Source organism: Gadus chalcogrammus, chromosome 2, assembly GCF_026213295.1.
Source record: "Gadus chalcogrammus isolate NIFS_2021 chromosome 2, NIFS_Gcha_1.0, whole genome shotgun sequence".
Taxonomy (NCBI): Eukaryota; Metazoa; Chordata; class Actinopteri; order Gadiformes; family Gadidae; genus Gadus; species Gadus chalcogrammus.
The window spans coordinates 20,273,669-20,289,260 of NC_079413.1; the positions used below are offsets into that span (position 1 = coordinate 20,273,669).

At 51.1% G+C, this 15,592-nt stretch overlaps 2 protein-coding genes across 5 annotated transcripts in view; one reads left to right on the forward strand and one right to left on the reverse strand.

The window, feature by feature from the left end:
• aldh16a1 (aldehyde dehydrogenase 16 family, member A1) lies at positions 1 to 14,551 on the reverse strand. The gene is made up of 17 exons (XM_056604890.1): positions 14,294 to 14,551; positions 10,907 to 11,006; positions 10,522 to 10,648; positions 9,885 to 10,042; positions 9,264 to 9,341; positions 8,841 to 9,028; positions 8,473 to 8,631; positions 8,074 to 8,232; positions 7,476 to 7,632; positions 7,023 to 7,098; positions 6,562 to 6,667; positions 5,206 to 5,324; positions 4,832 to 5,002; positions 3,249 to 3,453; positions 2,957 to 3,142; positions 2,426 to 2,551; positions 1 to 2,011 (listed from the first exon to the last, which is right to left on the reverse strand). Exons 1-17 carry the CDS (start codon positions 14,411 to 14,413, stop codon positions 1,838 to 1,840), a joined length of 2,409 nt encoding a protein of 802 aa, XP_056460865.1. The 5' UTR covers positions 14,414 to 14,551; the 3' UTR covers positions 1 to 1,837.
• LOC130398073 (histone acetyltransferase KAT7-like) overlaps positions 14,519 to 15,592 on the forward strand; it is a 23,365-nt gene continuing 22,291 nt past the window's right edge. For all 4 annotated transcript variants that reach the window (XM_056604891.1, XM_056604893.1, XM_056604892.1 and 1 more), the window contains exon 1: positions 14,519 to 14,768. In XM_056604891.1, the coding sequence (XP_056460866.1) occupies positions 14,754 to 14,768 (15 nt within the window). In that variant the 5' untranslated portion in view covers positions 14,519 to 14,753. The remainder of the gene's footprint in view (positions 14,769 to 15,592) is intronic.

A 15,592-nucleotide genomic window follows, 5' to 3' on the forward strand; every position in this document is an offset into this window, starting at 1 on the left:
CTTAATCCGCTCTTTATTAGCTATTAAAAGAATGTGACGCAGCACATTTTATAACATTTGATCTTTAATAACAAACTTTTTATAAAGGCATGGCTTTCACATTTTGAAACTCTTTAAGTGCTTTCCGGGAATGTTACTGCCATCAAACTATGAATGTAGTTTGCTGGCTGAAGATTACAGTATCACATTGTTCAGAGCCAAGAATTATTGTTATCTGGAAAGAAATCAACGCTTATAGAAGCTGAAATACAAGGCAGATATGGCTGGAATATACAGGTTACATCAGATTTTATTTTAGATGGATTCATCTTCTTTCTCTCGTACTGTGAATGCTACCAAAGCAAGTACTTTCGCTGGAAATTATACAGTAGAAGGCCTGCTCGAATACAAGAGGTACAACGTTAACCGCCAAGATTCTAGCAAAGCATTTTCACATATTAAAATTATATTATTCTATCAAACACTATCAGAGGTAACTTCTTCATAATTTGGGTTGTACTGAAAACATTAATGTTGTTTTGTGATTTATCATAATGCATATGCAAATCTGTGTATTTTTATCATTTTCTAAATTTGACAGAACATGAGAAATAGAACCGTGTGTACCAAATGTTAGAGAACAAATCACGCTGTATTTTTACAAACATCGCCGTGTAATAATTTGGGGCAAACAGTATTTTAATCGGAATAAGTCATTAATATTCAATGATTTTAGGATGAGGTCAAACACTACCTCGACTCTTTGATTTCCCTCTCTGGAAGCACTCGCCATCTGATCGAGACACAGGCAGAAGGGGGGTTGGAACTGGACTATTTTACCAAGACAATGACAGTGGCTTCAGGACTGAGCCCCTTATGACACCTCCGCACTCCTGCTACCTCTCCTGAACCCTTCCTTCCTTCCTTCCTTCCTTCCTTCCTTCCTTCCTTCCTTCCTTCCTTCCTTCCTTCCTTCCTACTCGTTGGGACCTCCTCCTGGCCTAACCTCTACAACCTGGAGGCCACACTATTCTCCTCCCCCAGAGGTTCCTACTGCTACTCCTGGGGGGCCCGGCCTAGGTGGTGGTGTTGGTGGAGCTCCACCCTAGGTGGTGGTGTTGCTGGAGCTCCACCCTGGGTGGTGGTGTTGCTGGAGCTCCACCCTTGGTGGTGGTGTTGGTGGAGCTCCACCCTAGGTGGTGGTGTTGGTGGAGCTCCACCCTGGGTGGTGGTGTTGCTGGAGCTCCACCCTTGGTGGTGGTGTTGGTGGAGCTCCACCCTAGGTGGTGGTGTTGGTGGAGCTCCACCCTAGGTGGTGGTGTTGGTGGAGCTCCACCCTGGGTGGTGGTGTTGCTGGAGCTCCACCCTTGGTGGTGGTGTTGGTGGAGCTCCACCCTAGGTGGTGGTGTTGGTGGAGCTCCACCCTGGGTGGTGGTGGGTGTTGGTGGAGCTCCACCCTAGGTGGTGGTGTTGCTGGAGCTCCACCCTTGGTGGTGGTGTTGGTGGAGCTCCACCCTGGGTGGTGGTGTTGCTGGAGCTCCACCCTTGGTGGTGGTGTTGGTGGAGCTCCACCCTTGGTGGTGGTGTTGGTGGAGCTCCACTCTGGGTGGTGGTGTTGGTGGAGCTCCACCCTTGGTGGTGGTGTTGGTGGAGCTCCACCCTTGGTGGTGGTGTTGGTGGAGCTCCACCCTAGGTGGTGGTGTGGGTGGGAATCCGAATTAGGTGATGGTGTAGGTGGAGGTTTCAGCCAAGGTGGTGGTGATGATGGTGATAAAGATGATGATGATCCAGCCTAGTTGGTGATGGTGATGGTGATGAAGATGACGGTGGTCCAGCCAGGTGGAGGTGGAGGTGGAGCCTAGGCGGTGGGGATCCAGACGCTCCTCCACTGGGTGGACTGGTTCCAGGTCTCCTCCAGGAAGGAGGTGCTGGTGGGGGCCCAGCAGGCCTCCTCCTCCGCCGCGGGACCCCCGCTGTGGAGCCACAGGGTCTTGAAGGGCCCGGTGCAGGTGTGCTGCAGGTACTGACAGCCCTGGGAACCGGAGGAACAGGAGGGGAACCGGAGGAACAGGACAGAGAGGGACCAGAGGGGGGACAGAGGGGGGACAGAGAGGGGACAGAGAGGGGACAGAGAGGGGGACAGAGAGGGGACAGAGAGGGGGACAGAGAGGGGGACAGAGAGGGGGACAGAGAGGGGACAGAGGGGGGGACAGAGTTCAGGACTGAAACATGTTCTCATCAATGCTAATAAGACATCTGAATTTAACTAAAGATGCGTTCCCTTCGCTGAATAGAAGCTAATATAATATAAACAACCGTCTATCAATCCTGGTCTGTGACTCGGAATTAAATTAGATCAAACCCATTCGGTAAGATATGGGAACAAGAACCCATCAGGAATAACAAGGCAGTGATGCATCGTACCAAACCAAGCTTCAGTCAGTACCTCAGGGCTGCCCCAGTACCAGATGGCCTTGATCACGTTGTGATTGGCCAGAGCCGCAGTCAGCTGATCGCGGGCGCCGGGAATGATGTTGACCAGGCCCGCTGGCAGGTCGGACGCCTGCAGCACCTGACGGAACAGGGAGGAGGAACGGGTGGGCGCAGGAAGTGGAGAGGGGAACAGAGAGGGTGAAGCCAAACTAAAATAGCTGAACCAGGAACGTGAAACCATTTTTTTCAACTTGACAGTAGTTAGTAATCAGGGCTGATCAGTGCAATAGATGTTTCAAAGCTACACTCAATCCAACCTACTGGAACCAGTAGGTTCCAACAGTATATAATACTAACACACATTATACATTATATACCATTAGTACCGACCTCACCATACTTTACATACTGTAGCTTGCTATTGTGCTACAGTCTCACAAAAAAAAAACACAAATATTTTTCGCCCTTCCGTCGTGCTCGTAGCCGTAACCATTGACCTATTCCCAACGCCCCTCACCCCAAAACCATTTTATTGGATACCTACCTGGATGAAAGTCAAGGCTGGGACCGGGTACCGCTGACTGGGCACCATGACAATGGCGTTGCCCATGGCGACGGCCGCCCCGAGCAGCGTCACCAGGGAGAGGAGGGGCTTGTGGTCGGGGAGGACGACCCCGACCACGCCCAGCGCCTGGGGGAGGGAGAGGGCGGAGCCTGCCTGGGGGACGGCCTGGAGGGAGAGCATCGACAGACGCGTTCAGAGCGAAACCCAAACGAATAACGGTTTGCTGTCAAAGGTTCCTTTTCGGAGTTCAACACAACGACGCGAGTCTTACCGGAGCACCGCCCTGGGTTTGGCTGCAGCGTGCCGCCCAATCAGTGAGCCGGTCCACGCTTAGCTCCACCTCCAGGTCAGCCTCGTCCAATGAGAGGCCGGTCTGGGCTCTGATGGCTGCGGCCAGCTCCGGCCTCTTTGCCTCCAGCTCCTTGGCCAGGGAGTAGAGGGACTGAGCGCGTGCAGAAGGCCCCTTCTTCATCCAGCTGTATGATGGGGGAGAGAGGGGGGGGGAGTAAAGACCGGTTACTAGGCAACGCCACATCAGATCCCCTCGAACCAGAGGGCATAACAGACACCAGAAAGGCAACCGTCAAGATGGCAAGGTTTGCTGTGCTGTAAAATCCCCCCTAAAAATGTTTTGGTTCATTCCCTTTGGTAAAAAGAAGACAGGTGTGGATCTAAGACAGATATTTGTTCAGGTCGGATTTGAGTCGTAATATTATGATATGTATGCACGTTGATTTTCTTCAGTGGTAACATCATGCTTTTCTATCAGACACGTATCGGCTATGATAGCCCTCAACGGTCATTGTTGTCATTCATTGTTAGGAATAACATATGGATCGAGTGATGTTTCCCCATTAGTGAGAACGTTTTTTTTTCTGTAATCAGTGTATACGTTTATGTGACGAGACCTGCCAAATCTTGCCAAATACCATCCCATTAGGATTTGAATCATTAATTTGAAGAAAGAGGTCATTTAGGTATTATAGTCACTCAGTTAACTAAAGCAAGGCTTCTAACCTTTCTTAGAATTACAATAGGGCAAATTCAATCATTTATTCATGCAGTCAAATTATAGTCTTCCAATCTTTGATATTATAACGACACCACAAACATAAGCTATGTTACATAAATAAGCAAAATAATGACAAACAAACCCATTCACCTCTGGAGATAGCAATTCGCCATCGGCCTGAATCAGACAGAATGCAGTTCGATGCCGTTTATACACTGATAACACTGCTTTAGTCGCTGATGTGGCCACAGAGGTTTATGGCAACAAAAAACTGTTTATTGCCCCCTTGCTCCTTGTGCAAACGAAGCTCAGACAGATGCTAGGTTTCCATACTTTCACAATCAAATATCTGATATAAAACAGATTACTTCCAAATTACTTTGTATTAGGGTACGGTTCATATCATATCAAATGTGGTTAATGTTGTAATAGTTTGTTCGTTTACGAGCGCGTTGGTCGGACAACAGCAGCACCTTTGCCTCGTGGTTAAAGTGTGCGTTGCGTAACTGACTCTACGTCTGCCAGTTGGCTTCTGTCCACCTTGTAGAACCGGTGTTTACGAGGGCTAATAAGCGTGGGCTGATTGTCTATTGCATTGTGCAGCAGAACCACTTGATCCCGAGCGTAGACAGCGAGTCTGTTGGCATGAAGCCTGTGTTTATGAGGGGGGGGGGTCAGGATCTGATCGTTGCAAGTTTGGGCTGTTTCTCATGTTTAGATCCTCAAGGAGAATAGAGAATCACTGGACCGTGTGTGTGTGTGTGTGTGTGTGTGTGTGTGTGTGTGTGTGTGTGTGTGTGTGTGTGTGTGTGTGTGTGTGTGTGTGTGTGTGCGCGTCTCACCCAGGCTGTACTTTGATGGCGGCCTCCACCGCGTTGCGGACGTCCTTCCTGCCTCCGTCCGGGCAGTAGGCCAGCACGCTGGCGCCATCTGGTGTCTGCACCGCAACACTGCCTCCAGACTCGGACTTGCACGACTTGCCCGCGACAAACTGCCGGTAGAACTTGGGGGCACTGAGAGAGGAAAAACGAATGAATGAATGAATAAAAGAAAGGGAGAAAGAAAACAGTTATGGATTCAGCAGATAATCTAACTGAAGAGACTGTACAGGGGAAGTAACACACACACACACACACACACACACACACACACACACACACACACACACACACACACACACACACACACACACACACACACACACACACACACACACCTCTCCGTGGGAATGACGGCGGGCGACGCAGCCGATCCAAACTTTTCGTAGTCCAGGGCCGGGGTGGAGCGGGAGAGAGAGGGGGCGAAGGGGGAGGGCTGGAGGAACTGGTACAGACCCTGGGGGAGGGGGGCGCAGGAGGACAGATGTAACGGACAATGTGAAACGACATTAAGAACACAACTCGCTTTTGTAATGCACCGTATTTTCAGGTAGAAAAGGTCAGTTTGTGGGTTTAGGTGGTCTCAAAAAACAGACAGATTAATAATGTTATGGTTATTTTATCTTCATTTTATTAATTTTATAATCTAAAATATGGTGGAAGACCATCTTAAGTCTTTGTGAACGGGTGTTTCACTTCCCTCTGCTTTCCATTCGTTTTTCAGAGTGATCGTGTTGCTAGAGGCAAGGATCCAGCCTGGCTGGTGCCAGACCAAGCTCTATCGTAGCCTACACGTCGGTCTGGGGAGGCTGCTGTGGTTGTCTTCAGCACAAGAGGCGTGATCAACGGGCCTAGTTCAAACTAGTGGTGGATTCAATGATTCGTTTCTGTGACCCAGTTCGCGTGATTCAGTTCGCCACGAGGAGTCGTTCGCGAATCGTTCGTTCGTTCGTTCAGTCGAGTTTCCGGTAGCACTAACTCCACTGAGTCTGACTGACTCAGCTGAGAACCATGCAATGGGGTCCATTCCATGATGCGATTTACCGCTACCGGAAACCAGGCTGAGCGAACAAACGGTTCGCGAACGACTCCTCCCAGTTCAGTCGAGTTTCCGGTGAATCGATTCACCGGAAACTCGACTGAACGTGGAGGAGTCGTTCGCGATTCAGCCTAGTTTCCGGTAGCGGTGAATCGCATCATGGAATGGACCCCATTGCACGGTTCTCAGCTGAGTCAGTCAGACTCAGTGGAGTTAGTGCTACCGGAAACTCGTTTGTTCGTTCAGTCGAGTCTCCGGTGAATCGAATGGTGAACGAGACGACCGAACGAACGAGAGAGACGAACCGGTTCAGTTCGTTCGTCCTAAAGACTCGGTCATTCGAACCGGTTCGCGAACGAACGAGCCAACACTAGTTCAAACCACTCTGTACGCAATTGGATAGTCCTTCAACCAATCAGACCAATGATCAAAAAGATTCCCTGTCGTCATTGTGTTAGAACAGCCAAAGCCACCTTGGTGATTGGCTCGGGTAAAAGCGGAGCGGAAACTGAAAGAAATGTTTTGTTCGTCTCTAGCCCCTGCTGCAGAGAGAATTCTGTAAAATCTTCACCCACTTGCGCTAATGAGCTTCTCTTTTCTGTGCTGCTCTGTTGTGCGCTATCGTTGTGCCGTTTCACCCCCATCCCCTCCTCACCTCCTGGCCCCCGTCCGTACAGGTGCCGCTGTCCTTGTGTCCACTAGAGGGCAGCGACGGGTCACACACCGAGTGGGAGTTGACCCACACCGAGCCCACGGAGAGGCTGGGGTCAGGACAGAGAGAGAGACAGATGAAGACACAGACAGAGAGACAGACATAGAGCCAAAGACAGAGACCGAGACAGGGAGGTGTCTCTTTCCGATGTTTGATCAGTACTAAATCATTGCGAAAGCTACCCTGGAAAACACGTTATTGTTCATCTGCTTTTTACCTGCAGCGTTTCTATTTCTGTCATTTGCTTCCCTAAAACCAGAATTTTTACTTGTTTTACATCCAGAAAGCGTCACCTAACCTGTCATAGATCTTATCTATCTGTATCTTATGATAGGCTGTCATAAGACAGACAGGCACTAAGGATAGGCATATGGAGATAAGGAAGTGAGCGCCTGTGGGAGCACCTCTTGGCAGCCTCCAGAGCCAGGGTGAGGTCTTCCGTCCAGATGGAGGCTGCGTGACCGTGAGGACTGTGGTTCGCTGGGGAACAGAGGAAACCACGGAGAACCGTTAGGGAAACGCCCTGTTTCAGCTAGCCCCGCCCACCATCAAAAGGCAAAAAGAGGCTTCTAGCGCACCACTGGTTGACATTAGGGACAATATTTTTCAGATCACATCTGACATATTATACCACCTGGTGTGAGTGGGATTAGCCGTTACAAGCCGTTTAGAAAATCGGCCTCTTCTGACATCACAAGTGGGCGTGGACACGCCCACTTGTGATGTCAGAAGAGGCCGATTTTCAAAACGGCTTGTAACGGCCGATCACAACTTTATGTCCCCTCTAAGCGCTCTACTCTGAGCTCTTCTCCCCATCATCCCCGCTCCTGGACAGGTATTCTTTATCGCGGCGTTACCCAGCGTCACTCCTTCCGCGTGGCTCCTGAACGTCATGAGGGGCAGCAGCGGCCAGGGCGGGGGGCTGGCCACGCAGGGTGAGGGGGGGGCCACACCACACAGCATGGTGGCAGGGTACTGGAGGCCCGAGGCCGGGGGTCCGCACGACTGGATCAGCTGGACAGGGGCCCGCCGTCAACAACAGACATTTTTGAAACTATCGTTAATTCGGCCCTGAAGCAGATTTTCAAAAGAAGCCATGGTTACGTGGGCTAGCTATTAAAAATGACGTTAAATCATGCAGTTTATATATGTTATGACCTTACTAATAACAGTGTCTTAATAAAAAACGTATCAAAGTATATATGTGGTAAAAATTGCAGTACCACGGCAGACCACTAGGGGTGCGTAGCGTCAGTTAATGTTACGGCGAAGCAGCCTTACATTAGGATTATGGGACACCACTAAAACAGCGCTATTAATATGTCTAAAGTTTTACATTTGCAGGATAAAGTGGAGATCAATCTCAGGAGAAGCTGCCCAATGCCAAAATAGTGCATCGTTGCTTTGAAGCCAGTTTCTACTTCACTGATATAAACGTGCAGTGGGTCGACTGACCGTGGCCCCCTGCTGGACGGCCCCCTGTACTGCGGCCTCCACCAGGACGCGATCCGCCTCGCTCGCCAGGGACACGCACTTCAGGCCGGCCAGCCGCAGCCTCAGACGGGCCAGCACCGCGTCCAGGACGCCCTCCTGCACGCACAGCACCCACTGGACCTGGGGGCACGGGGAAACACACGGGGAGACGGACAGAAAACCAACGGACGCATGAGGAGCTTGCGTCGGGTTGTATTGTGCGGAGAGATCATGAGACTCTTATGGTGATGATCATCGCTCATGCGATTTCCCTGCACTGGCTGCCTGTCGCTTTGAGCCACGGCGATATAACATATCTGCAGTGTCGGCATCAGGCGCGTAAACGGGTGGCGCGTCACGTTCCCCCCTGGGGGTGCCCACCTCCTTCCTCTTCTTGAACGCGGCCTCGATCGCCCCGTCCACCGCGCTGTCGATGTCGGCCGACTCGAACACGACGAAGGGGCACGTGGCCCCGACGGCGGGCGAGACGGAGACCGCCACGCCCAGGCCTGCCGTGGCCTTGCAGAGCGCCGCTCCGTCCTGGGGGGGGTGGGGGGGGGGCGGCGGAGATAAGTGAATAACAAACTCTTAAAAGGGGACAGCAAGCACCGGACACGCACCAATCACGTTGCACGTTTCTGGTCTGCTGCCAGTGCCAAAATTATAAACTGCAATTTTGCCAGTCGCCTGAGTTATCACTCTGGACACGCACGTGCACACGCACGCGCACATGCACACGCACGACGCACCTGCTTATTGCCGCAGTAGGTCACAGAGTTGACGGTGGGGCTCTGGGCCACAATGGCCCCCAGAGACACAGGGTCCCCGGGCAAAACGTTCAAGGCCCCGGCAGGGAGTCCCGCCTCTGTAAAGAGCTGGGCCAATAGGAGCGCTGAGGGGGCGGCGACACGGCCAGGCACGACCATCACAGCGTTTCCTGGAAAGCGACAGAGGGTAATAGTCATCATTTATATAATGTTGTTTTATATTTACATTCTGTTCACAAGGAAGGATCGCAAATCATTATTCATGATGTCCCACACATGCTAACGGGGTACTCTGATCATAACCAGGGCAGTTAAAAGATACAAGTAAGAATAAGTTTGCCTGTTAATTATAAACAATTAACTAGCTAGCGTGTGCGCACGCGTGTGTACGTGCGTGTGCTTTACCCATGGCTAGCGCTGGCAGGACTTTGAGCATCAGGGAGTAGAGCGGGCAGTCATCCGAGGCCACCACTTCCACCACACCTGGACGAAAACACAACATTTACACGTAAAAAAAAAAAAACATGAACAAAACACACACACAAGCCGGAACCCAGGCTCGTCCACAACAACCTGCGAGCAAGCACACACGCACAACTTTCTAAGCATGCACTTATTTGTTCAAAGCAGATATACAAGATGGAGGATAAGACAAATAGATCGTCCTCTTTCCGCAACAGATCCCCTTCATCACTCTCACAACACCCACAAATAAACATGAAGCGCCTGAAGCTACAGAATGGTAAATGGAGTGCATTTATATCGCACTTTTATCCAAAGCACTTTACAATATTGCTTGACATTCACGCATTCACGCACACGTTCCCACACCGACCACGCAGGGCGACAGCCAGCTCGTCAGGAGGGTGAGGGTGAGGTGTCTCGCTCAGGGATACCCCTTGACACCCCGCTAGTTTTAGCCGGGGATTGAACCAGCATCCTTGCGATTACCAGCCGACCCGCTCTGCCTCCTGAGCTGCCGCCGCCCCAGCGTCTATCGTCACACAGCCCCCGGCCGCCCCTCACCGCGCGGGCTCCAGTGGGACAGGCGTGCGTCGCGGAGCTGCGCCCAGCCGGAGTAGTACTGGGCCAGCCGCACCAGGGAGGCGGGGGGGCAGGAGGCCCCGGACAGGTCGCTCAGCTCCGCCACACACGGGCCGTGCTGACCCAGGACGCCCGCCCACCTGGGGGACGCGGGAACGGACACGGACACAGAGACACAGAGACACAGACACACACAGAGACACGGACACAGACACACACAGAGACAGAGAGACAGACAGACACACAGACACACAGAGACACAGAGACACACACAGAGACACACACAGAGACACACACACACACACATAGGCACAGACAAACAGACAGACAGAGACACAGACAGAGAGACACAGACAGACAGAGACACAAACAGACACAGAGACACAGACACACACACAGAGGCACAGATAAACACAGACAGACAGAGACACAGACAGACATCATTTATTATTATTATTTATTATTACATTGCCCAGTCCTACGAAACATGTCGTTTTCACGGGGAGTTCCTTTCGCCGAGTCCCCAGAACTACATGGTACGAAGGCGCCTATTGACATTGCGCGGAGAAACCCCCGGTGGTTCTGGGGAATAGCTAAAGGGCGTGGCCCTTGTGTTTACTTTAGCAGCACTTTGGCCCTCTGGGCGCAGGACAGCTCGCCCCACGACCGCAGGCCGCTGGCGGAGGAGCTCAGGCCCTTGGAGACGTCCTCCTTCCCAGCACACACCACACTGAACACACGTTCACCTGCACACACACACACACACACACACACACACACACACACACACCAAGTTAATGTAAATACAGGCAGTTGAAGAGAAAGTAGAGAGAGATCATTGCAAATATAGGAAACAAATGAAAATAATAGATCTAACTTTAGGTGACAAGATGAATGTATATAGATCTCTAAAAGATGTACAACTCAAATCATCATTTGTTTGAAAGTCCCAGCAAGTCTTAAAAAGCCAAAGCTAAAAACAATAGCTCCCTGCTGATCGCTACCTTTAGCGTCCGTCAGGCTCGTCAGCTGTCTTCCGGCCGGGTTCAGGAACGCGCCGTTGATGAAGAGGCCGAGGGTGCGGGCGCGGCTCTCCAGCCAGGCCTGTTTGTTGGAACAGGTGAAGGGGTGACAGTGAACAACCAGGACGGGACGATTGCCGTCGCTTCACAGGCGGGAGCACAGAGCAAAAACCTTAATAATTAATAATCAGATGATGCTTCAGAGTGCCCTGCGGTAATGATCATAGTGTTTAAAAAAAAAGATCTTTGGAGGCATATTCTCAGTTAATATTGTGACAACAATTATAATACAATGCATGATTAACCATAAAATTATCAAATACTAATAATATTAAAGAGCTTCATGACCTGAGAGCCACATCAAATCTAGATTAAAAATGCATTAATGTATACGCAACTACAAAGAGGTCCTAAGTTAACGATAATATTCATCATGCAAAGGAAAGCCATTTGAGGACTATATTCAGATAACGGCTAACTCTGCTTTGTAAGTATCTGGAGAAGCTCAGACTTCTTAAACCTATTTCATCATTTCATCCTGCAGCATTTAATAGTAGTTTGAATGTCTCAGTCTCATTTTATACTTCTGACATCAGTTATTAGATAGTTATTTATACAAAGAATGCAGTGTTGCTGCTTTAGCTCAACAAACCATAACTCTAGATGTCCACTGAGGACGGGCTGTCAATAGTTTACGGCTTAATTTAAACCTGACTTCTATTACTTTGTTCTTGGCAGGATACTCTCCCAGCCTGATCGAGTGGCCGCAGTGAGAGAGGAATGGCCCATGTTGCCCCGGCGCCCGCTCTCAGTGATCAAAATGAAAGTGAACGCAGAGGTACTTCCATCGCGTGCCTCGGCAGAAATAGAACGATCGACCGTTTAAAAGGCGTGCTTATGGGCCTTCCAGAAGCACTGAAGCCACTTCGAATAGTATATAATCTCAAAACCACTCAGGAGCTGCCCTGGATGAATCATTACCGATCCTTTACTTCACCAGTCAAAAGAAGAGGGGGTCTCATTGTGCAGTCAATGAACTGCGGTACTTTCCTCAGGACGGGAATAGCCCCTCGAGAAATCAATGTCACGTCCTTATCGTTTTTACATAAAACCATACGGTCTGCTGCGCAGTAGTTCCATCCACAGGCGATGCCCTGCTCAACAGCTCTCAAACGTATGGAGAAGCTGGACCAAGAGGCATAGAGACACAGCAACAAAGAAACATTGTTGTACACATATGTATGAAAAAAATAAATAATACACTATGTGAAAACTGTTCACATTGTGGCATCCCGCCACGTAAACCTCGGCCTGGACGGGCCCGAGGGACCGTGAAGGACGGGGTATAACACCCCCACCCACCAGCCGGCGACGGAGAGCATACCTTTCGCCTCCCCAATCAGGGTGATTGGTGGACACCTGGCCGGTGGCAGAGGAGCCATCTTAAAAGGAGGTCCAGGACAGCACAGCACGGCACGGGAGCAAGGAGGAAGTGCTCGTGTCCGGGAGAGGCTAGAGGCCCACGGAGGCCCTAGAGACTGCGAGCTCCTTGTTTGATTTAAGTTGATTGTAAATAAATGCCTCTAACGGCGTATCCGCACGCTAAAAGTGTCGTTAATCCGTGGAACCTGGCCCAACCGAGCACCGGGTTACCACATATGGTGGAGAATGCAGGCAAGCTGAAGATCCCACTACGACCCCCCGGTGAAGTACCCCACCCATACGGTATGCCGAACCCGGACGGGACAGACGCCGCCGCGAGAGACGTCGCCGCCGCTGCCGCGAGGGACGCCGCCGCCACCGCAAGGGACGCCGCCGCCACCGCAAGGGACGCCGCAGCGGGAGAGAAGGCCGCAGCGAGAGGCCGGGACGGCGCCGCCGGCGGACGTGGGGACAGGTCGGCCCTGTATGCTGGCAACCTGCTGGGCGCAGGGAACGTCGGTAGTCTGACCATCCCGGCGCGGGTGATGAACCGGGACACGCAGGCCCTCCTGGACACCGGCAGTGCGGTTGGTTACCCTCCTTCGCCCCGACCTGGCGGGCGGGAAGGCAGGGGAACCAATGGAGGTGGCCTGCGTCCACGGGGACACCCGGACGTACCCAACGTGCCACGTGGTTGTCCGCACCCCACACGGAGTGTTCACGATCCGGGCGGGGATTGTTCCCCACCTACCGGTCCTGTTGGTAATCGGGAGGGGACTGCCCGATTTTCCGCCGGTTTTGGGACCCGGCACTAGAGTCCCGGGGCAGGAGAGATGCGGCTCCCGTCGCGGCGAGGGATGCGGCCGGCGCCGCTGCGAGGGACGCAGCCGCCGCCGCAGGAGACATCCGGCCCCGTCGAAATACCTGCCTGGGCGGGTCCCTCGTCTACCTGAGGCTTGGTCAAAGGGTGGAGGAGTGTGGCATCCCACCACGTAAACCTCGGCCTGGACGGGCCCGAGGGACCGTGAAGGACGGGGTATACCACCCCCACCCACCAGCCGGCGACGGAGAGCATCCCTTTCGCCTCCCCAATCAGGGTTGATTGGTGGACACCTGGCCGGTGGCAGAGGAGCCATCTTAAAAGGAGGTCCAGGACAGCACGGGAGCAAGGAGGAAGTGCTCGTGTCCGGGAGAGGCTAGAGGCCCACGGAGGCCCTAGGGCCTAGAGACTGCGAGCTCCTTGTTTGAGTTAAGTTGATTGTAAATAAATGCCTTTAACGGCGTATCCGCACGCTAAAAGTGTCGTTCATCCGTGGAACCTGGCCCAACCGAGCACCGGGTTACCACAACATGTAAACAAGCCTAATATGCATAAATAAACCTCATTCTGGGGCTATGGGGATATTACACGATAAAGCCAGAACCAGGCCCATCCAAGCATGGAGTAGGCCGGCCCTGCCACTATATCCTCTTCATTTTTTAAATGGTAATTAACCTTGTTTGCAGAAAAATGGAAGAGACCTAGGCCTATAATATGTCACTCAGCATGCAAAGCAGAACATAAGGTGATCTCTGTACTGACGAGGCTTGTGTTTGCACGGGGGCACCCAATTATCCAACTGCGAGCGGTATCTGCAGAAGTGAACTTTGAATTGAGGCTACAACTTGTGTTGTTGGACTTCAACCGAAACACGTCTGAATCGGCACTGGGCGGCGGTCACATGACTATCTTGTGAGTTCAAGTGTACTAAGTGACTTCACATGTAAATCATGAACATGCATCTCCTCGACCTATGATCCCCATAACCTAAGTAAAACCCATGTCGGAGTAACATTCTTATATATATATTGTATATTACGGTCCATAAATATAAAAAACGTAATACTACTTTCGTTTTTCCGTCCATTACAATATATAGTTTAAAAGCACAATTACAAGTACTCAACCTGTGCAGTGGCGGAGCTGGAAGAAGTCGGCCCGTACTCCATGCTTTGAAAGATATCGTGAACTGTCTTGGAGGTGCTGCCAGCCATAATAGTGTCACAAATCAGAGGATCGATTGTCATACAAGCGACAATACAACAGAGACAAGTTGGGGGGACGTCTGTGGTCTTAAATTCAAGTGCAGCGTGCAGCTATCTACAGGACAGTTCCACCTTGTGTGTGTGTATCCACCACAGATGCGGTTTCCACACGGACGCTTTTCCTCGCCGGACACACACAACCTCCGCGCATGCGCTCCGTACCGAAACCAAGTGCGGAGAATGTGTTGCTCTTTTCCCAACACGGGTTAGATAATGTTTTAAGTCCTATGGTCAGCGCGGTTATTATCCATTGCTTGGGGGTGAAGTGACGTGCGTCGGATTTAAAGGATCTTCCCGAACGCGTGACACCCCGTTGTTAAAGATGCCCAGGAGGAAGGTAAGTCAAAGGATTGTGTGAGGCTACATATAAAACACAAACGGTGCAGACCCAGGAACACAACGTCAGCGGCGATCAATGCTCAGATAGGGGGGCGCAGAGGAAGGAAACGTGCACATATTTAGGCCACCATTAGAGCAGGATACCACATTGCAATAGATTGAATTACATTGCTAGTGTTGGATCCCTGGACCAGACACTACAGGACTACAGTGCGTTTGGTTAGCCTCTCCTAACCAGAAGCGAACCCAACGGATCGTTAGGCGTTAGAGTTTTATCATAGCCGTATCGAACCCCGCTCCAGACAGCAGCCATTGACTTATTATCGTACGAAGTGAGTCAGCAAACGATAACGTTGCTTCGTTTGTCTGGACACGATGCACACGTCTGAAGCAGCAGCACTATGAGTGGGACGTCGGCCAACTCGTTTTATTTAGTGGATGAACTCTGTAGAGATCTCAGATATATACAATAAATGCGTGTGTGCATCACACGGAGGCCCATTGCATGCCACGTTAAAACGAAATAAACCCGTTGTTGTTGTTGTTTTTTGTCGAGAAGCACAAGTCCCAAAACATCCCTCTGATTGGACAGCGCGGAAATTAGCTGTGAGCCAATTGGCTTTACGTTCTTAACCGCGCCCTCTCTGTTGTGATTGGGCGTGGTTAAATTAGGAGCCATTCTCTAATGTCGTTTACGAGTTAAATTATTTTTGTTAATGGGTTTTCCAATATAAGTGGTGTTATTGATCGTTTTAGAAGGTTACTACTTGGTCCTGTGAAAAGTAAGAACCTAGTCTTTCTCATTAACGGGATCCCGGATAT

Bases quoted from the DNA above. Each gene is read 5' to 3' on its own strand.
- aldh16a1 (XM_056604890.1), bottom strand. From the start codon at position 14,413: ATGACAATCGATCCTCTGATTTGTGACACTATTATGGCTGGCAGCACC. The intron at 9,342-9,884 runs GTGAGGGGCGGC...GTTTTCGTCCAG, and splicing joins GTCCCACTGGAGCCCGCGCG to GTGTGGTGGAAGTGGTGGCC. The intron at 7,099-7,475 runs GTAACGCCGCGA...TCTGTTCCCCAG, and splicing joins CGCGGAAGGAGTGACGCTGG to CGAACCACAGTCCTCACGGT.